The sequence below is a fragment of the Pseudochaenichthys georgianus genome, unplaced genomic scaffold (genome assembly GCF_902827115.2).
Source record: "Pseudochaenichthys georgianus unplaced genomic scaffold, fPseGeo1.2 scaffold_489_arrow_ctg1, whole genome shotgun sequence".
In the NCBI taxonomy this organism is placed as follows: domain Eukaryota; kingdom Metazoa; phylum Chordata; class Actinopteri; order Perciformes; family Channichthyidae; genus Pseudochaenichthys; species Pseudochaenichthys georgianus.
Window position 1 is genome coordinate 102,344 of NW_027263051.1, and position 23,411 is coordinate 125,754.

The following is a 23,411-nucleotide window of genomic DNA, read 5'->3' on the forward strand; positions in this document are numbered from 1 at the left end:
ACAGTTTTAGCTAAGGTCAGGCCAGGGCCATACTCCCTTTTTCTAATTACCTGTTTTAACTGGTTTTCTCACAAGACAGTTGCGTCTGGTGAGGATCAGGGCCCCACATCTCGTCCTTGAAGATAACAGGATGTAGCCGGCCAGCAGTAAACTTTAACAGCAGTAAACTTTAACACGTTATTTTTCCACTCAGACAGCTCAATGTTTCCTATAACAGGATTTACTATATCTTATATTCACAGTTACTTTTTCCTTATCTTTATCCTTCAGTACTCTGTTTGTTCTTACACACTCAGTCACACTCACATGATGCTAGGCACTCCATATTGAGAAGGACAAATCATATCTCTTGGCAGAGTTGGAACTATAAAATAGACAGGTTATCTTACCGTGGGAAGTTTGGTATTTGTAGGAGTCTGGTTTTGGAAGTATTTCTGCTTCGGTTTATTTGAGATATTCTTGTTTACAAGTGTGTATTGGCGTTTTTCATTTGAATATTCTTGTTTACAAATGTGTTTTGGCGGTTGTGGGCTGTGTTGTCGAACCAGTTTGCAAATGTGTTTTGGCGGTTGTGGGCTGTGTTGTTTAACCATATTCTAATTTTCTTCCCATTTTTAAGGACATAAGCTACTTCTTGTTAAAAAGAGGTCAGTTTTGCAAAAGCTATCCCTAGTGGATTGAGCTGGAAATTACAACCGCTCACTCTGTTGGTAATACAGAATTATTCTTGATTTTAAGTGTTATGAATGAACACATGCGCCAATCGCCAGGATAGAATTACAAAGTGGTTTCTAATTATAAGAAACTTTCATAATAGACTTTCAAACTACACTGTAGAATATTCAAACACCAATTGATTGACTGTACACAAGATTTAGATGTTCATATCTCAAAGTCAAAACGATACACTGTACAATTTTTGTTTAACATTTCAGATTTTAAAATGTGCATCATTTGTATTTTTTTATTTACTTTATTAATATTTTATAAAAAACGTTCTCAGAAAAAAAATAATCTATAACTTTAAAAAAAACAAAAGACTTTTAACAACTAAAAACCCCCCAGATTTTAAGTTAAGTTCGGGTGACATAGGACATTATTTATCAGGAACAAAGGTGCTAGTCAGATGATTAGTGTTTCAATCTTTTATAACTTAATAATATTCATTCGAATAGGAAGAGAGCAAGTCACCGAAAGAAACTAAGTTGAGACCAGAAGCAGAGTCAGGCTCAACTGCAGATATTAAGGAAAGGGTAAAAATCAGATCAGATGCTTTAACCTTTTCAATTAAAAGACAGAAGACATGGAAGCAAATAGAGAAACTGTTGGAATGGTGGCAAACAAGAGGACTGATTCCAGCAGATGATCAACCTGGACCAACCAAAGCCCATAGAAGAGCAGTACTCGACTATTAGCATGAACAATGCCTACAACAGCTAACTATATGGAGGGAAGCTGAAGAAAGATTTATAAGAGTTACAAGTCTGATACTCCATCTGGAATATGCCAGCCTATTGGCACACAGCATAAATGTGGTCCGGGTAGCAGACCTGCCAGCGAGGGAAGATATAGCAGAAAAAACAAAAGACACCATAGCTTGTAGGAACAAGACAAGGAGAAGGGAGGGGAAACTCCCAGAGATTCAGGTGCAGAATCAACAATTCCGAGGAAGACAAAGTGGCAGAGGAGGAGAGCCATGATCAAGACGAAGAACAGATGAAGGCTGCTACAAATGTGGTCAGCTGACACATTGGTCCGCAGAACATTGCACGAAACAACGGCCCTCCATGCAGATACCCCGGGGGAGGTTTCCGTGATGACGACGGAGGCAGGGGGTCCCAGAGATGTCAAAGACGAACAGGGGTGCCAAACATGACCCAAATGCCACTGACACCCTGGTATCAACCACCACAATGAGGAAGCTCAGAGGATCAGACCACCAGGTGATGCATCTTCAGCACAAGGGTATTTTGAAATCCAGCTACATTGAGCCATATCTGTCACCACAGGAGGGAGAGGTTTAATGTAAAACAAAATCGAGAGTAGCATTTGCATTTACACATAAAGCATCCACAGAATAGAACATTTAGCAGACTATTTTTGTAATTATGAGAAGGATAGAGATTACGAGTGATGTTGTTCCCCTACCCAGAAAACTATTGTGTCCACACAGCTAGTGAGGTCAAGACAACGGGTTTCCACCAAAAAAGATGAAGACGGAAACCTAGTACACGCCCAAGACGGAGGATCCTCCTGTTTACACCGACTGCAGTTCAAGGGGCGGCGATACACCAGACGTGGAACTGTTGAGACCTAAAAACTAGAGCCGGGACTCGATTAAAAAAATTAATCTAATTAATTAGAGGCTTTGTAATTAATTAATCGAAATTAATCATTTTTAAAAATCGCATTTTTAAGCACAGGGCCATCTAAGCTAATTTACAGATGGCCCTGAGCCCAATAGAGATTGCCCTGAAAAATGCATGCGGACGAAATGGCACGAAGGGTTTGGGGGGCCTCCCCCTAGACATTTTTTTTATTTTTGCAGGTCTTAGATGCTGTCTGGTGCATTCTCTAGACTGAATTATAAGATGAACCACCACAATATTATATTGTACAATTTCAATTGTATTCTTCATTTCACTTGTTTGTTCTTGTTTGTGTTTGCTCGCTTCCTGCATAGCTATAAGAAACACTTAAGTTGTTGGTCAAAACACTTTCTATCTGATGAAGGCAAATGCCTTCCCAGATGGAAAAAAGTAGAAAACATTACATTCAGTTATAACTGCCAAAACAAACATTATTTACACTATTATGGCGCCTGTTAAAAATGTTTGTAATGTTAACTACTGTAAATTGGTCGAACGAATGCCTCCTCATCCGGAAGCTGACCGAGCAGACCCGAGCAGCAGTCGAGAGGAGCCGAGCGCATCCGCGAAGCACACGTCAGAGTTCCCGTTAGCCGGCAAATCTAAATATCTTCGTTCAAAATCATTTCCCTTTAGAGCAATACCGCTTCAGTTGCGCCACTTATGTGAGAGACAAGAAGAGTATGTGACAGACAAGAATAGTCAACTCTAATGTCTAACACTTAATGTGGAGAGAGAGATGTCCTGTGTGGGTTGATTGTGCGTTGATCTGTTGGTAATGCCTCGGGGCTCCGGTGGGCATGTAAACAAATGCATAATGCTGTGCTATACTTTGTGGCATCCAGTTGCATAGCGACACTTATTGTGTAGTTGTCTTTTAATAAGCAGGTAGTCTATCATTAGCTAGAACTAGCTGGATCTGATCGATATGGACATAAACGCGAGTGAAGTCTAATCTGACGGGAGAGAGAGATCAGCTGCAGCGGTGAGCGGAACAAAAGTAACACACACTTCAGGTTAGAATATCACACGTAGCTATTTTAATTACCTCTCAAACTACCTAAACTAGTTATACTGTAGATATGTTTAGTTTTACTGTCGGGTCACTCATTACTGGATCCGCGAGCTGCATGATACTGGCATAATAGGTTGCCCGATCGGGCAACCAGCAGGTGAGGCTTCATTGCCCGAGCTAAATACTAGATGGCCCCGGGCCATCGGGCAGTCCTTAATGTCGAGCCCTGTATTAGTGAGCTAGGGAGTTGGTTATTTTCTCAGACGTGGACTTACTTATCCTGGCCCTGAAACTAGTCATCTGGCTGAGTGTGGGTTGGGTCAGGGTGTGGTTCCTTGCACTCGGAGTCGGGCTAACGTCCACGCTAGCTGCTACATGCTAGCTGCTACATGCTTTGCATTTAGGTGATACTTTAGGCTTGATGTGCTGCGGTGATATGCACATTCTTTTTTGCATAATTTGCACACATCCGTGCTCTTATCGACGCTTCCATCCGTCCGTTTTTTAAAACAAAATGTCCCATCCACGGGGCCGACCAAAGCGGTCTCATCAGCTTGTTCGTTCATGTTTGACTATTGTTCACCGTGGTTTGTTGTTGTTTGAAGTCCCATGCTGAAGTCATGAACGTTAGTTGGTGCTCCAGTATAATCGGTACGCCTGAAACTCATCCAGTGAGAAACGTTCCGCTGTGCAAAAATAAGTGCGATTAAAGTGCGATTAAAATGCGTTAATTTTTGTGTAATTAATTAATCGTAATTAACGCGTTAAAGTCCCGGCCCTACTAAAAACAGAAACTCGATTCTGCTCTGGTTAAGTCTGGCTACAAAGGGAGGTGTCCGATAGGGTCGCTTGTCTCAAACCAGTGAAGAAGTCAACAAGAACCCAGCAGAACTAGAGTGTGACTGTTGGCGGGAGAACAGTGACGGAGCGACAGAGACTGGCCCAACATTTTACAGCCAGTACATAGATAAACCCCGTCAGAAGACTGGGGCTGTGTTTAAAGGGGAACTTAATTTATTGTTAGTGGAAGTGTAGTTTTTTAGTAAAACAATTATGTGATTTTTGGAGTCAGATTACATTTTTTCTCATAAACACAATTTTATAATCGGTCGGAAGTATCTGTTTTAAGGCAATGAGCTGCAAACTAAATAACATAACACTGATTGAGAGCTTGGATGAAGAAGTTGTAGGGTTTTTACAACAGTTTCAAGAATCAGTTTCTATTTATTTATTCTTGAGTAACTTTACTGACTTATAATGTAGTGCGTAAGGCAATATCTCATTTTGAGTGAGGGGCACCAGCCCTCCATGCATGTCACCCTCTGTGAGAATAGTTTGTATTTTCCCTCTAGTTTGGAGAAATATTATTTTATCACATCTTTGTTCAGCAGTATCAAACAATCCTCTAATCCTAGAATTATTGAGACGCATTAGCGACACCAGGGGTATTGTTTTTCGCAGCAACAATGATGCATAATACCAGGACAAAAGCCATTCCTGAAACAAGTAAACAATTTTTTGTGCTAATGGCAGATTTTAGTGAATATGTTTGTATACCATCAGAAAGCCATACATCATATGATAAATGTTGTACACCTTATGGGTACACGGAGAAGTTATATTTATTTTGTGCAACGTTATGGGTTTTACATGTCCTGTTCAGAATAGGGTAATCATTGCAATATTGATTGAGCATGTTATGCTCAAAGGAGGGAGTGTCATGATTATACAGATATGTTGATTTCAGCGACGTTGTAGTTAATAAATAATAACATGTAGTTAATAATAGGTCTCATAACGACAAAAGGTATGCCGAAGCTTGGGCCTCCTCCAAGGAGGGAGTGGTCTAGTTTTAGATATTAGACGAATAGAAGTAATGAATATGTCAGAACTTTGAGTAATATTATCCAAGTTTTGTCTACACAGGCCAGCAAAGCTACAGAGATACCAGACGAGACACCAGAAGAGACTCCTGTTCGGCCAGGTGATTGGGTGAGGGTGAAAGTTCACAAAAGACAGTGAGCTGATCCCGGTGGACGGAACAGTGAGAAGTTGTAATGAACTTCACACGAGCTCCGGTTTAAAGGTAAAGACAAAGGAGCAAATTGACACCACCTCACACATTGTCACCCTTCACCGGCAACTTCCAGAACATTATTGGGAATTAGGACTGATTTGGCAGAGCAAAACAATAAATAGAAATAAGATAGAAACAGCTCAAAAGACAAATTGTCTATAGATTTTTATAGATTGTATACTAAAGTGAAAACCTATTTTTTGTTTTACATCTGAAAAAGAGTCCAATTTTCGTATGCGTTATTATAGTACTCATTATTTAAATTATGTAACTGACACAGCCATGGAGAAAATAGAGATGATGTCAAGAACAAAGCCAAACCAATTGTGGGGTCCCCTAGGGATAAGAGTTAGAATAGCATTGTTGATTGTGCTCATTACACTTGGCACCTTTTTGGTTGGATGGGGAGTACAATATCAAGTAAGACATGGATCCATGTTTTAGTCTGTACTAGAAACACCCCTGTTAAGTTTATGGACAACCGACCGGTGACCTGAGCAAAATTATTGAAAATGATTACAGTAGAAACAGGCTAGTAACCCACTAGTACAGCTTTGTACGTACAAACTCTATGAACACAATTCCCCAGCAGATTGTGGCGACATTGCAGATATGTCCAGTCACAAAAGTTACTTATGTTCTAAATAACAGTGAGATTTAAAGTAATGGAGAAAATATGGGGACGTTCTTTTATAGTGTGTGAAATATGTGGTGCTTGAAACATGTAGGTATTTTTAATTAATAGAAGAAAATGGTTTCCTGAAAAAGTTATTTGGAGTAGCCATGTTACAGTGGGTGAAAGCAATGTTTAGGGATATGGCACAACCATTAGTAGACATGAATTGGGTTTAGATGACATTTAACATCTAAGACAGATAGTAAGATTAGGAAAATAGAGTGGAAAGGATTGGATATATTTTACCTCAGTGTGTTAGAATTAGCTATAGGTGATGCGTCCCGAGCTCTCTCTCTCTCTCTCTCTCTGCCTGTCAGACTGCTACGACCCCATATTCAGACAAATGACCTCACCACAGGAGACTCCTCCTCCTCCATCGAACAGACAGAGAACCCGAGCTGAACCAACAACGACGTGAGGCATCCAGAACCAGCTCCACCTGAGGCATCCAGAACCAGCTCCACCTGAGGCATCCAGAACCAAACCAGCATGCTGACAAAGAGGCAAACTCTCATCTGTCCCTCAATCAGGACCAAACTGAGCCACGAGATTTGGCACAAGAGCAGAGTGTGGGACATGAGAGCGGAATACGCCCTCCATGCAACAGCGTAGAGACTGAAAAGGAGGAGATGAAATGCAAAGCAGTTGGGCCACTGAAAAGAGTTACAGCGGGAGGATCCAAGAGCGGATGGAATATGGAGAAGGCAGGACAGAGGAGAGGACAGGACGGAGGAGTTGGCACGGGCCAGCAGAACCTGAGGGGGTCGTGGCTTGACGACCAGAGGGGGAGAGAAGGAACACGGGAGTGAGTGAGTTTACACCTAAACACACTTATTAGAAAATAATCCTAAAAACACACTGAGGGTAGAACATATTATTCAATCTTTTCATCATATAAACAAATTATTCTTATAGAGATTCTTATTCATGTGAGAATTTGGGGAAGATTTAATTTGTTACAATATAGAAAGCAGACAAATCTTTATTTGAATGGAAAATGTTAAAGGTAGAGCTAGAACCAAGCCAAAGAAAATATTCCAATCTAGAGTATTGATGTCTCCATTGTAGCATGGATATTACCTCAGGAGAACTGGTAAGGTGGAAACAACATTTGTTTGTCGTCCAAGATGTAGAGTTTTAAAAAGACACTAGGCAAAGAGCGATTGCAAATTTTAATTTTGAAGAACTAGTATAATTGGGAGTAATACATGCGGGGCCTCGGATCACTCATTTTAATGGTGCATATTTTCGACAACAAATATCGTTCAGGGAGAAGGGGTCGCTCAACCCACCCTGCAGATGTTTTAAATCATACTTGCAGCTTCAGAGGGAGCGCACGGCACCAGACTATGAGTTTTAAAAGACAAGTGCCACCACCTCCTAATGCTCATCCATTTAATCAGTGATGACCTGACATTTAGAGATGTTATTTAAAGGAGAAACATATCTGCCATGAGTGAACATTCCTGAATTGAACTACAAACCAAAATGACTTCTGTTTTTAAAGTCCTTGTTAAAGGAGGGAGTAATTATCACATGCTCGGGCACCCAAGGTTCCACACACTGTTAAAGGGGGTTAGCATAGTTATTTAAGTAGACCAGAATTGAAAATAAATTAGTGTAATGCGTTAGTGATATTCCACCGGTTTTCACACCATTTCAGGGACTTTATCATATCATTGATTGATTGATCACGATGGCCTCTTCTAGAGAACATATTACTTTCATACCTTAAATGGTATGAAAGGAGGGAGGGTACATTTCTCATGAGGAGACGGTTACAAATGCTAGCAGAACAAGACGACCCACCCCATATACAGATATTGATGAAAATGATGAGATTGTTCAATGAATGTCCAGCTGATGTGATACTTTAAATTATGAAATCATGTGAAGAAGTGAGCAAACTAAAATGCTAAAATGGAGTGAATCCATTTATTCCAAGATAGTTTATTTATTCTTTATTATTTTATACTATTCTAATATGGTAGATTTCATGTTTTATAAATCATTGCTATTCTAAAATGGTTCGTTTCTTTTCACTTTGTAAAAACAAGTGCCTTAACACTGAGCGTGGAATGGGAAAGGTTTCTGTAAAAGGAGGGAGGAAGAAATGTTCTGATACCAAGCCATTGCTGCTCTTTTGAAGAATGATATTGAATGTTAACACTAGAAGTTATGCACAAGGGAAAACTTTTATGTTTAAGCACAGTCAAAGTATGTTTTGTATTTTTGTAAAGTTGAGGCTATTAAACCATTCCATTTTGATTATATGTTTTTAATATGAGTTATGTACTATGCAGAGTTCAGATGAAGAACTCTGATTTCAGTATTATACACACCTTGTAGGTGTGTAAGGAGGGACTGTTAGAAATGAAAATCAATGTTTTATGGCATAATGTACCTTAAACATACCGTCAGTTTAAATGCTATTTTATTCTGGAAAAACCCGGAAGTTCTCAATACCAAGCTTTTATTCTGAAAATCCTTCATGACGACATCCGGGACTACCGTCCATTAGTATCATTAAAGTGGCTATTGATGCCGTTAACATGTATTGCATATAAAGTTATGAAAGAGATAAGGAGAAGAAAAGGCATGTGGAAGTAAGCAATGAATGTAAAATGTCGAAATCCTCTGTTTAACGCGATATCGGACACAGGAGAACGAGGGGGGAAGTCCCCTACGTCACTACAGCTCCCAGAGAGGAGGAGCGAACAGCCAGCAAGCGGGAAGGACGAATACTTGTAAGCTCTCTTCTGCACGGCCAGGGGAGAGGAAGCTGCAGACTTTCTCTCCTGACTGAACAATATCCTGCTTGTAACATTACCGCGCTTTTTATTAATTAAAGTACCAATTTTGAACCTTCTCAGAGACTCCATTTAGTCTCCTTGTTAAGCTTCTTACCTGGACGTGAGAATAACGATCACAGCATAACAATAAGCACCGTAACTTTCATGATATCATTTCTCGGTCATAATCGGTTGTTTCCGTGAACGGCCGACTGTTGAGTGACGGCAAATGCTGCGGCTGCAATGCATTGTGGGGCAGCATTTTCTCCTCTCCTTTCGGTAAGGGAGGTCCAGTGGTTCCTAAGCTAAAGGAGGTTATAAAGGAAGTTTGAAACCTCCTTCCTTTCATTTAGAGAATTGGAACGGCACTTATCATGGCTGCCACTGACGTACTTCCGGGTCATTTCACTCCGTTAGGAAGGTTCCTAAGCTAAATGGACTATTGGAATGCAACCAGGGCCTGCCGGTGAGCGTGGAAGTGTGGTCTGCAGCAAGCGGGCGGCAGGAGCGGGGCTGTCAGCATCAGCTTGTAGATGGTATTTTAAACTCGATGCGCTCTGAAACTACAGGGTGGCCGAGGACAAAAAATGCACATGCGTTAATCGCGTTAAAATAATTAGTGGCGTTCATTTTTTTTCCGTTAGCGCGTTATTAACGCATATACACATAATGCACTTTCCCTATTTAACCTTCTCGATTGCACATACTACACTGTAAACATTTCACCTCCAGATAAAGCAATCTGAATATTTGTGAGCGCTTGTAATTGTGATAAAAGCATTCAAACTATTAAAATTATGTTCGTAAGGCATTTTAGACATACAGTAAACAACAGTGTTATCAGAACCGTATGCAGTAGTATAATATTTATGAATAACTCATTCATGTTTGATAATCAGAGTCTACTTTCCGAATGCACCACAGGTTTCAAATGTTCTTTTCTTGTGATGCATGGGCACTTCATCCTGGAGTGATGAAAGACAACAAAGATAAAACAATAATTAGCTTTTAAAAAGGAACAAAAAATAAAAATAAATAGACTGATGACCATCATAACATCCTCTCAGATTGACATGGATAATGACAATGAGAGACGCTCGGTTTTGGTGGTTATATTAAAGGTACCATGAGATTTTTTGCTGAAGTTTTGTTTGTTCTAATTCATTGCTATAAGTGAATACATATATTCAAACACTGCTTTCTCGGTATGAATGTGTCAACAAGGACGGTTTAAGTATTGAGAGTGTTTTGCACGTTTCTTTAAATCTAAAAAGTGAATTATTTTTCAGCTACAGTAAGTGTGTTTAATACCCAGTGTAATTTCTGTGTTTTATAATGTTGATGAAGAAATAGTTAATGCAAGATACCCACCTTTCTCTCTTTTGCATTTGCTGAATAGATTGAGGTAGAGGTTTTCCAAAACTCTCCGGCAGGAAAATAACTGCAAAGGCGGAAACAACAGCCAGAGTCCCCAGTATGATATAAGGCAGGTACTCAAAAGATTCCCATGTATAAGGAGAAGGCAAAATCAGGAAGAGGAAGATCTGGGGTCCTACACATGTCATGCATTGTAAACAATTACAGGATGTGAAATCAGAGCATCCAAACTATTAAAATGGCAGGTTATCTTCACAAATTCAATATGTTAAGATAGGATCAAACAAATATCTACCATTGAAGACGAGTTTACTCACTCAGCTGTAACAAAAAAGGAGCAAGGCAGCTTCCTATTCTGGAAACAGTAATGCAAACGCCTTCCGCTGTGTTCCTGAGCACTGTTGGGTAAAGCTCTGCAGTGTAGGCGTACATCAGGGATGCTCCGTTGGTGATAACAAGTTTACCCAGCATCTCCAGAGCGACAGCCAGCTCTGATAAAGCGGAAACATAAGAGATGGATGGATTAACAACAGAATGTGAGTGTTTTTTTTATCAAATGTTCTCCTTTGCTTGAGTGACTCCAACGCTTTATTCAAGTCCTCCTCTTTCTCTTAGCAATTATTCCACTTACAAAGCCTTGTTAAAAATGAACTCTCTCTCATTGAGACCTTGTGTCTCAATGAGATCTACACCTGTATAAATAAAGGCTAAATTAAAAATACATATATATATATATGGTAATATCAATAAGTATGGTTTTAAGTTCTAAGTGATGGCACGAGAAGTAAGTGGGAGGGAAGTGACCCCTAAGTCCCTTTCTTAATTTGGCATCATTGCTGGTGTGATCCCACTCTGAAGAAAATCTCTCATTGAGGAAAAAGAAGGACAGCCGGGTCCAGATGTATGTCATCATGTAATGTAAAAATCACTGGCTGGGAAAATCGACGAGCTAACGGCGTTAGCCTGGAGTCAGATGTAATATCTGGAGTGCAGTTTACTTTGATAATGAGAACATGGCTGTACCAGGATATATCTAATGAGAACATTTCCATCGAGCTTCATCACGTCTTCACCATGAGCCTGAGTGATCAGAGGGTCTCTGTGCTGTGGAGGACGCTCTACCTTGTTCCTGTGCTTAAGACGTCCCAGTGGCTACTCTCATTGCACATTTTTACTCTTACTTCCTATGTTTGTATAAATAGTTATTGACTTTAGTCCAATATGGTGCACCTGTAATAAAACATAATTTCCCCCCGGAATAAATTAAATATTCTGATTGATTGATTGATTGAACCAGGTAGTGACTGCTTACTTTCAGGCACCAGTTGAATGAGATACAGTGACACTCCACCAAGGAGTAAGATAAAGATGACAGAGAGTCGGCGTGGGAAGTATTTCAGTGTCAGCCAGCAGGACATGTAGGCTGGTACCTCTACAGCAGCTGAGATGAAGCAGCTGATGTAGGGGTTAGCATGAAGCCGGGATGTGTTCAGGGACAGGCCAAAGTACCCAATACTCAAAGAGAACCTGGACATACACAGACCAAAGAGATGTTTGTTATTAGGTTATGAATATATTGAAAATGTATGATCCAATATGGTTATAGAGCTTTGTCAAATGGGGCAACTTCAATCATTAAAGCAGAATATGTTCAAAACCAATGAGCAGGTTTTGGAAAAAGAACACCATTGTAGGAAGTTGTAGCCATGACAGTAGACATTGCTACAAATATAGATGTTGCAGCTAATGGTATGAGTTTATGTTGTGATTTTCTAGTCTACCAACCACTAAAAAGGACTTAGCATCATTCTTCCATTTGCACACACAATAAAACACAAAAACGGTAATGGCAAGAGCTGAAATGCCCGATGCCAACCTACTCATCAGGACCGTTTAAGAGCCAAGTGCTTTGGAGGAGCCGAGGAGTTGTACCTGCATTCCAACTCTGGGTATGAATTTAAATCTCATTATCTTTCTTAATAAGGCATACATCTGTAAGAATCATCTGCTAAACTACTTTAATAGGTATGCCGGTGTGATCTAAAATTCAATATGATGGCTGGGGAGTTGTAATAAAGAACACTACTCCTCACAGTAATGTGATAACTTCTTCTGCTAATGCATTACCTATTGTGTACATTCTGCTGTCTTTCCCCAATTGCTTCTCTTTACCAAGGAGCTTCACTTGGAGGTTTGGAACCAACTACTAGGAGTTGCAAGTTCAGTAAAAAGGACATGAACCCTGTTCAGAGTGGATACTCACCACACCAGGCAGAGAATGACAGTCGTGCTTCTCACGCTTTGTGTCTTCACCAGGCTGATAACATTGAGGTGTTCCTGAGGGTGCATGTCATCATCCTGCAAGATAATACAAAAATATAATAATATCAGTCTTACCAGCAGCTAGTTATGTTTTATCTAGTCTATAACCTACCACTTTGGTGAAGAAGTAAAAATGTCGAACTGTAGGAAAAATAGCTATGACATTTGAAAAAGGACTGCTCTTTACAGAATAAATAGTACTATTAAAGTTGGCCTTAAGCATATCAATTGACTCCTATGTCTTTACAATCCTATTCAAACCAGACTCACATGTGTCCTGTAATCTTTAAAGATGACCGTTGGAGCCTCTACTCTGTTTGTCTTAGCCGCCTTTCTCACTATGGCCTCGGCCTCCTCCACTCTTCCCTGAGAGAGCAGCCAGCGAGGAGACTCCGGGATTAACCTTCCTCAGCATTAAAGAGAGAAAAAAAGTTAACCAGTGGGTTTAAAATATAAAACAAAAAAGAAGATGAATGCAAGTTAGAATATTTCAGGGAAATAGCCAAATTGTTGTTACCCTCTCCTGACATTTTGCTGTTATAAGTACAACTTACCACCAGAGAGGGATGTAGAGCACGCCAGGTAGAGAGATAGCTAGAGAGAGAGATGTCCAGTCCCTTAAAAAAAAAGCTATGAGAGGCAGAATCATGTAGCCAATGGCAAAGCCCAGACACACACCCATAGATGAGAATATGACCCGAACATCGCCAGTCAAGATCTCAGTGCCTGGAGACAAAGAGAAATGTATGATAGAAGCAAGATGTACATGGCAAATATATGCATATCATTCAGAATCAGACATGTCTTTAAATAGTACTTTTCTTTGTTACAAGAGCATTTACCCAAAACAAAGCCAGATACATAGTTGGATATCTGTCCCAAACCATTGAAGAAAATGAGGATGGTGAAAACCTTCCAAGAAGGTGAAAAAGCTTGACAGAAGGAAAAAATGGTCTGAACTGCCATGGTAGCGAAGAAAACAAGCTTTCTTCCAAACCTAGAGTGACAAATCAAGGAAATACAGATGACAGAATACAAATTATACAAAATAACATACTAAATATAAACAAGAAATGTTTCATCAACTGTATGGATCAGAGATCATCCAGCATTATGTACCAACATAAAATGTTACAATAAGTGACGTAATACTGAGGAAAACGCCTGTTGGATTTGTAGACTTAAATATTTTCAGTGATTTCTGTACCTGTCTGAGAGCTGTCCTGAGATGAAGGATCCAACAAGAATTCCCAGGAAGCAAGCTGTGGAGGTGAACGGTTGCTTCCACTGATCACTGCACACCAGGTCAAACTGGAATATCCATACATGAAAAATGTAGCAATGAATGCAATGACCAAAGGAATCCATGTCAAAAACAACCTGATGAATATAAGTACAATATTCAGTAGCTGACTAGCCTGGGTGCTAACAGCTCCGTGATAGAATGGTTTATCTGATTGAATGTATGACCATTTTGTCAAAGCTGCAAACGGTAGTAGGTGAATGAGCATCGTATTTGTAGAATTGTATCCTTTTATCAAAGGAATTTTCTATCATAGCATAGGAAATGAAGAAAAACAACAGCTCAAACATCCTCTAAACAGGGTTAACTGGGAACATGTTATTCTTATCACCAGTGGCGGCCGGCCCATATAGGGGCGCTAGGGGCGCCGCCCCCCCTATTCCCACATGTTTGATTGTCATTAAAAATAAATAAAAAAATATATTTAAAAAAAATATATATATATTTTTTTTTTATTGAACAAGGTAAATATTATATAGTTGGTATCAGTAAAATGTTTAATCTACAATAAAATCTCGTTTAAAATTGTTTTACGATGTCTAAAGTTACTGATAAGTCACATGTTTCCTGCCTGGCCGCAGCGTGTACCTCTCTCGTCTGGGCGGTAAGAAAGAGCCCTCAGCCAGAGCAGCAGCAGCCAACAAGCTGACTGTTGCTATCTGTAAACTATGCCGCCGAAACATAATTTCAGCCAATCAGCATCGTCAGATCTGATGCTCAAAGGGCGCCCTGTCAGCGCCCTGGCCTGTGTGTCTGTGAGTTGTTTAGACTCATATCCAAGGTGACGCTACAGTAGTTGTCGAGGTTGTCTGCAGGTGGAGACTACGGTGCTAGTGGGTCGCCGGAACTGTAGATTAACATTTACATGCTTATTGTAGTTGTAAGGGCAATGCCTGTAGCGCCATGGAGCATATGTGTGGGCTGGACCTGTATTTTACAAGAAAGGAGTGAGCAGAGGGTCGAGTTGTCAATTCTTGTTCAGTTTTCATCTTCCTCACCCTCTCAAACTTTGAGTTGCGTGCGCTGCTAAAGAGAGGCACTACCATGGAAACCAAACAATGGTGTAGCTGTATTAAAGTCTGAGTGGAAACAGTCGTGAGTAAATCTGATTATGTCAGAAATCGGGAGAAATGCGGGAGTGTCGGGAGGGTTGGCAAGTATCACACACACACACACACACACACACACACACACACACACACACACACACACACACACACACACACACACACACACACACACACACACACACAATGTTCCTATTTAGTCTCCTGATTTTACATGGGAATTAAATAATTTGAGTGTTCCCAAAGCACCAGTGTTCTGCAGTTTGTGTGGGCCTACTGTACTGTTGCACAGTTTTGGAAGATGCATAGCTAACCACACTGAAGATTATGGATTATCTCATATTTTTAAGCCTCAATTTCCCCCCCCCCTCCCTTTAACATCACCAGAAGTCATGATTTAAGGGGTCATTTCTCAAAAATGTCTTCCGGGGGACTTATGGTATGTAGTATGGTTTTGTCACCATTTCCATAGCCCCACCAAAAATATTTTCCACCAGCCGCCACTGCTTATCACCCATTCATTAGTTTAAACAGGTTATTATTTTACATTTTGAATGGCCTTATCAGCTTCCGTTGGTGAGTTCAGCCCATCTTTTTTTAAATTAGCAAATAGTCTTATGAGAACATGACTAGCCCTTCATATCAAATCAAATCAAGTTTTATTTATATAGCACATTTATAAACGATTTTTGGTCGAGCCAAAGTGCTGTACATAAAATAAAAATAGCCTACAGTAGAGACACTTTACAGTAAATACAACAGCACAGATTGTTCAGAATATCAGTATGAGAAAAACGACACCCTCTATCCTTAGACAGAGATGTGTACAGAGATCACCTTGTAACTTGTCACCTATTTAGTCCATAGATCTAACATTATAGAAATGTTAAGAATATAGTCTGCTCTCTACAGCTTAAACTATATAGGGACACACACCTCAGAGACTACGGTAGACTGGTAGATGTCTTTGCTGTAGCTCCACCTGTCCACACAGCCCTCCTGTTCCAGTTCGGTGAGGTTGACGTCCCTGCCAGGAATGAAGCCCTGAGCAGAGAGGTTTCTGACAACATCCAGCCTGTACCTGCTGCACCTGCTCTGCTGCTGTTTCCCATTCACCACCTAACAGTTACATTAACATTATTAGAGTTAAAAGCAACAATTCAATCAAAATGAACATGCCCATGTCAAGTGTGGTGCCATACCGTGTAATAAAAAAGTAGAAATTGTGAAATGTTATCAAGTACTGTATTTAAAGAGCAATTTGCAGGTTAGACACACCAGTGAATAAATGTGTAGGAAAATGATCAATACACTAGATTTTCAAAAAAATATACAGAAATATACACTGCAGTGACATCTGGAGGCGTTTTAGTAAGACATTTTTACTAAAAGTCTCCACACGTGACCTCCCGCGTGTGACGTAACATGGGGGAGAGCGGCCGGTCTAATTTATAGTGATAGGCATTTAGATTCCCTTCGGGGACACGAATCCTTTGATTCAGTTTAAAGCAAACAGATATTGTTCTAAACTGTATTAAAGTAAACAGGTATTATCTTGAACTGTATTGAAGTGAACATGTATTATTTGGGACTGTTTTTAAGTAATCCTATATATATAAACCTTCTTACATACACTTTCCCAGACACCCTGACACACACACAACACTCCCTGACCAAGATACCAACACACACACACACACACACACACACACACACACACACACACACACACACACACACACACACACACACACACACACACACACACACACACACACACACACACACACACACACACACACACACACACACACACACACACACACACACACACACACACACACACACACACACACACACACTTTCCCAGATACCCTGACACACATACACTCCCAAGATATCAACACACACACACATACACTTCCTCTTTACCAAACGCACACACATGTCCTTTTCAAGGTTCTTTTTGGGGCCAATGTTTGATACTAATATATCTGTGTACAATGTTTGATTGTTTGAGAAAGAATAGTTTGTGTGAAACCTTCCCTGGGAAATTAAAGGAGTAGAATCCAGTGGAAGATAAGAAGTGACTCTCCGCCCCAAAAAGGTCCATATACTGTTGTTTATTCATGCACGGTGCCCCCTGTTGCTGACTGGCCGGTCCCGATACCTGTATCGCACGGCAGTGTAGCGGGGAGCCCGGAGTGCTCTGTTATACTTAAGTATTTTCACATGTTACCATTTTATACTTTTTACTCAATACATTTATTTGACAGACTTAGTGGTCTCTTTGCAGATTTAGTTTTAAATTAATATATGTTATTATTAGGGCTGTCAGTTGATTAAAATATTTAATCGCGATTAATCGCATGATTGTCCATAGTTAATCGCAAATTAATCGCACATTTTTTATCTGTTCTAAATGTACCTTAGAGGAATATTTTTCAAGTTTTTAATACTCTTATCAACATATGAGTGGACAAATATGCTTTATGCTAATGTTTATTATCATTTGAACAATGACAAATATTCTCATGAATATTAAACACAACAACCTCTGAACATTACAAATATTCGCCTCAATTCAACCTGGAACCTCTCTCATACAAAACAAATGGTGTGTGCGTGTGTGCGTGTGTGCGTGCGCGTGTTGGATCGTTGGAGCTATGTGCAACTCAAGGCATATGCTCGAACGGGAGCTGCCTGGACGCTGCGATCATGTTGCTGCAATCATGAGTGTGCTGACTTCTCCTACAATGTCCCGCTGTCTGGCTTCCTGCATAAAGTCAAGTGCTCGGTGCAGTTGTGTGGATAGAGCGCTCCTCTGTTTTAATTTAAACAGCTCCTTATATCTGTTAGCGCAGCTAGCTAGCACCCGATGCTAACAACAACAATGCACGTACGGTCTCTCTCTTGCTCACTCGCGCCACACAAACACACACCCTCCCGGTCCTCCCGATGGCCAGTCGGTGCCTGCCGGTGAGCGTGGAAGTGTGGTCTGCCACAAGCGGGCGGCAGGAGCGGGGCTGTCAACAGCATCAGCTTGTAGATGGTATTTTAAACTCGATGCGCTCTGAAACTACGGGGCGGCCGAGGAAAAAAAATACACATGCGTTAATCGCGTTAAAATAATTAGTGGCGTTACTTTTTTTTTGCGTTAACGCGTTATTAACGTGTTAACTTGACAGCCCTAGTTATTATAGGTTAAGTACGGAGCCCTGGGTCTATACTACGAAGCTGGTTCAACCTAACCTGGATATGTTTGAGTTAGCCGGTTGGCCTAATCCAAAACATACGCGCTCTCGCTAAACGGTCCTACGACACGGGTTATCAAGTGGATCGCTCAAGCCAGCCGTGTCCTATCTAGTTAGGTGCGCGTTCACATGAAAGGGGTGGTATTTGGAGCATTCGACCAATCACAGACATGGAGAAGCGCACTGACAGCGCAGCGTCATACTTCCTGAATGAAAAGTGAACTTTAATACTAGTCAAAAATGAAGAAGTTAAACTTTAAACATCCATGACTTAAACACTTTATCCAGGATAAAAGCCACATAGCTGCACCTGCAAGGTGAATACAGCTGGCAAAAGAAAAAGTGTTTGAATGCATACATTAACAGGTTTATGATATCCCTGCTAAAACACGATCTGACTTTAATTACATTTGTCTCGAGTGTTTCGTCAACTTAATGAGTTGCTTAAAATAATACTTCTGCATACAGTATGTGACACTGAGTGTTGCACGGCCAGATACGGCTCAGCTGACTCAGATAAGGAGATATGTGATACATTATGAAGTGATATGCCGCGGACTGTACTTAATGTACTCTGATCCAGTTACTTATGTTGTGGCCGATATTTAAGTAAGCTTTCTTAACGCTAATGTTATAATAGTCAGATTGCTCTGAAGATGGAGGTGATATTCTATTCATGTTCACGTTCACACAGTCGGTGATTTTTGCCGGCCGTCTTTCCTGCGACGGCAGTTTTTCTGTATTTCCTTTCTCCTGTAATATGACTTGATCGCTTTAAACTCCGCACACTGAGCTCTGATTGGTCAGCAGGCGGTGCTTTCACTGAGTTGAGCTCTTAGCCTGCAACCTAACCTGGTCCCGACCAGGTTAGCTGCTTAGCATAAGTTACCATGGAGATCTAGCCTGCTAAAAAGAGAACCAGCTTCGGATGACCGGAAAGCCGGAGTTTTCCCTGAATTTAGCCGGCTAAGTGAAAATCCTGCTTCGCAGTATACCCCCCTGGAGGGTTCATAGAGAGAAAAATAAATAAAACGTGGCTACGCTCGTGCGCACAAGTTAATAAAGCGTGCGCACAAGTTACTAAAGTGTGCGCACGAGTTACTAAAGCGTGCACACGAGTTACTAAAGCGTGGCCTCGTTTTGTGTGTGTGTGGGCATTTGTTTATGATAGTATCGTTCATTCCGGTGCACTCCGGCAAGACTATAGCACATCGAGATTAAGATTAAACGAATTTCTTTCACTTGGGAATACACATATAACTATGGAGAACCAGATTTGTGTAAATTACTGTTCGGGGTAATTTGAAAACAAATGCCGGGGGTGTCGGACACACACAAACACTCCGAACACGCACACACAGAGCAGAGCTGAGCACACACACACACACACACACACACACACACACACACACACACACACACACACACACACACACACACACACACACACACACACACACACACACACACACACACACACACACACACACACACACACACACACACACACACACACACACACACACACACACACACACACACACACCATGCGCCCCGGTGACAGGACATCTCCTCCGCTGCAGCGCTCTTTGCAGCTGGTGCTGCTCTTCTCAGATTCTGCTGAATTACACGTTACTGCCTCCAGTGCCCTGTACGACGAAGCCAGTTCAACAGACCCTGGATATGTTTGATTTACCCGGCTTAACTAACCCTAACAAACGCGATGTCGCTAAGCGGTCCTACGAAGCTGGTTATCAACTCAGTAAATCAACCAGGGTTTCTCTGTCCGGCTGAGAGTGCGTTCACGTGAAAGGGACGGGGTTACCAACATTTGACCAATCACAAACATGGAGACGCGTGCTGACAGGCAGCGTCATACTTCATGAATGAATAGTGTAAATAGCAAATCCTGCTTCGTAGTACAGGCCACTGGTGCCACAGAGATGTCATAAAGTTAAGGATGTTTTCCTTCTATAAAACAGCTGTGGGCAGCAGATTCTGTGAGTCGCAGACAGGAATCCCTCAATTTAAATAAAACGAGGCACGCTTTAGTAACTGGTGTGCACGCTTTAGTAACTCGTGCGCACGAGTTACTAAATATATCAATCAATCAATCAATGTTTATTTGTATAGCCCAATATCACAAATGTTACATTTGTCTCGGTGGACTTCACAGTTTGTACAGAATATCAGTATGACAATACAATTATAAACAATATGTTGCTTATTTTTGTCATTCTGTATGGAGGAGTACTTTTACTTTTGGTATTAAAAGTATATTTTGATGCTAATACTTCTGTAGTTTCACTGAATGCAGCCCTGCAGAGTATTTGTATTTGTTTACTTCAGTAAATCATCTGATTTATTTGTCCTAACCTTAACCCTGCTACATTCTTCATTTTTTATTACCTCTTTCGGGATTATTGCATCTCGCCAATCTTGAGTCAGGTTTTCCTCAGGAATCAGGCAGTGGTGTCTGGGAATGTCTGTCAGAAAGACAACAGAGAAAACACCAACTCCATTGGGCACGATGCTGGCACAGAGCAGGAAGAAGACAACCTGCTGGAAACGTCCCCACTGACCCATAAAAGCAGTGGACTCATCGTAATCCATCATAGCCTGAGTATTAACTGTCTCCTCCCAAGCTTGCAGACAAATTCCTTTTCCAACTCAACAGAATGAAGACATACAGTTTGCAGTCTCTTAAACTGTGAGATAGCCACACCCTTTACAACCATGCATACACAGCAAAAACCACAGTGTAATAATAATTTAATAAATAATAATTCCTTACATTTATTATAGCGCATTATCAATGACTCAAAGCACTTTACATATACACACATTGCACATCATACATGCAATGGTCAGATACTGTGGACAATACCCACAGGAGCAAGTTCAGGTGAAGGGTCTTGCCCAAGGACCCACCGGCGGCGGGTTTCACCCCTTGATCTGATGATCATTGCACAGCGCACTGCGCCACACCGTCCATCTTCACGCCTCGAGGTCATCGAGGCGCTTTTACAAGTATACATTGGTATTATACATGTACTGTGGACAATACCCACAGGAGCAAATCCGGGTGAAGTGTCTTGCCCAAGGACACAACGGCCTGACGCAGTGGCGGCGGGAGCGGGTTTCGAACTGGAGTTCCCCAGCACTCCCCCTTGATCTGATGATCGGATGCACAGACCACTGCGCCACCCGTCCCCAGTGTAACACCAGTCTCGGGCAGGGTTGGGAGGGTTACTAAATGTAATCAGTTACTGATTACTGATTACATGGCTCTGAAAGTAATCCGAATACAGTTACAGTTACGTGTCTTAAAAAAGTAATGTAATCAGATTACTTTTGGATTACTTTCTTTTTCCATCACAGATGTGTATGTTTTGGTGAACAGGAGACACAAAAAGCAAAAATAAACTGAACGTGTTTTTACCGTTTTAATGGCGTAGGCTATCAAGAGCACAACTGAAACATCATATCTGAAACGATGTAACAACATAATACACTTTTTGGGGATGCAGCTTGTGAGGAGTGAATATGGGCATAGATATGTCTCATAATTATTTGTGTGAACATAAAAATAATTTGTGTGTAAATTAGGGCTGTCAAACGATTACAATTTTTAATCAGATTAATCACAGCTTAAAAATTAATTAATCATGATTAATCACCATTCGAACTATGTCCAAAATATGCCATTTATTTATGTATATTGTTGTGGGAATGGAAAGATAAATGAAAGCAGGCGGATATATCCATTTAACATACAGTATGTATGTTTAATATAACATTTTTCTGCATGTCAAAATGAAAGACAACCCACACACCTATCAATCATCAAACCGTGGGGTCTTAATTCATGATTTCTATCAACGGGGGAGTACTTCGGGAAAGTCAACAGAGGGGGGGGGGGCTAGTGGAGTACTTCGTGACCACAGAGTGTGAACGTTGTGATCAGCTGTTTTAGCGCAGTTCTCCAGTGATGGGGGGGGGGGGGGGGGGGGGAGTCTCCCTCCGCAGCCGGTTGGCGTAGTTTTGGCACAGTTCCGTTGTACAGACCGACGTTAACAGCAGCCCTGTCTGTGCACACGGAGACCGACTCTGTCGTCCGGTGATCTAACCGCCTTCTGGAAAAGCTTCACAAGTACGTCGGTACGCAAATGCGCTTTGTGACACAAGTGACGGTACGCATTTCAGATTACGCACATAACCTGCGTACCAGTTATGTGCACCCTTGTACCAGAGCCATATTATTACTATTATATGGCTCTGCCCTGTACTACAGCAAGAGTATTCTCCGTCAGGACTTCCTGCAACAACACCACGCCGTTATCAAAGATGTTCTATTGAGAAGACGATCACTACGTGACAAAAGTTTTCAAAACCGTGGCTACTGAAATCAATCTTACTAACTGCTGTCTGTGCAATTTACTCCGCACGAGTTGGCAGACCTTATTTTGCTTACTTTAACATCATTTTTCATGGTGGGGCTAAGCCATTTCTTGGTATGGGTGTAGCCTACCCCAGCCATACCCTGGCGCTGCCACTGGTGGCACGTATGGGGCGGGCCATTCTGCACATGCGTTAAATGCGTTAAATATTTTAACGCAATTAATTCAACAAATTAATTACCGCCATTAACGCGATAATTTTGACAGCACTAGTGTAAATATGTGATTTGTAAATGTAAAACAACATCCACAAATGCATTTAAAAGATTTGCAAACTCACAAATACATTTGCAAGTGTAAAACGGATCTGCAAATACGCTAAATATGTTCACAAATAAAAAAAAGATCTGTGAATATCTCTTTAACATTTACAACTTTCGATCAGGCATTTCTGAATCCATTTTGTATTTGTGGACCAGAAATACGCTTGCGGATCTCAACTCTCTGTTCACGGATCTCAAATCTCTGTTCGCGGATCGTCTTTTTACACACACGGAATTTTGAGACGTATTTTCTGCCGGTCTCGGCTAAAATCTACTCGTGTCACTCGGTTATTTTCGGAAACCACGTGATGGCCTGCTGATGACTACATTTCCGCATGATTTCAAAGTAAAAGCATGATGGTTTGTTTAATGCTCTGTTTTTGTATTATAATGAACAGCGGAACGTTAGATGCATTCTTCATCACCATCACCCTCA

At 41.0% G+C, this 23,411-nt stretch overlaps 1 protein-coding gene across 1 annotated transcript in view; it reads right to left on the bottom strand.

Annotated features, from left to right (window-relative positions):
• LOC117442850 (organic cation/carnitine transporter 2-like) overlaps positions 1–20,868 on the bottom strand; it is a 73,145-nt gene extending 52,277 nt beyond the window's left edge. The window contains 8 exon segments of the mRNA XM_071202498.1: positions 11,619–11,833; positions 12,570–12,664; positions 12,899–13,031; positions 13,183–13,354; positions 13,471–13,625; positions 13,836–13,939; positions 15,935–16,117; positions 20,662–20,868. Coding sequence (XP_071058599.1) covers positions 11,619–11,833; positions 12,570–12,664; positions 12,899–13,031; positions 13,183–13,354; positions 13,471–13,625; positions 13,836–13,939; positions 15,935–16,117; positions 20,662–20,868 — 1,264 coding nt within the window.
• Positions 20,869–23,411: the final 2,543 nt, after the last annotated feature.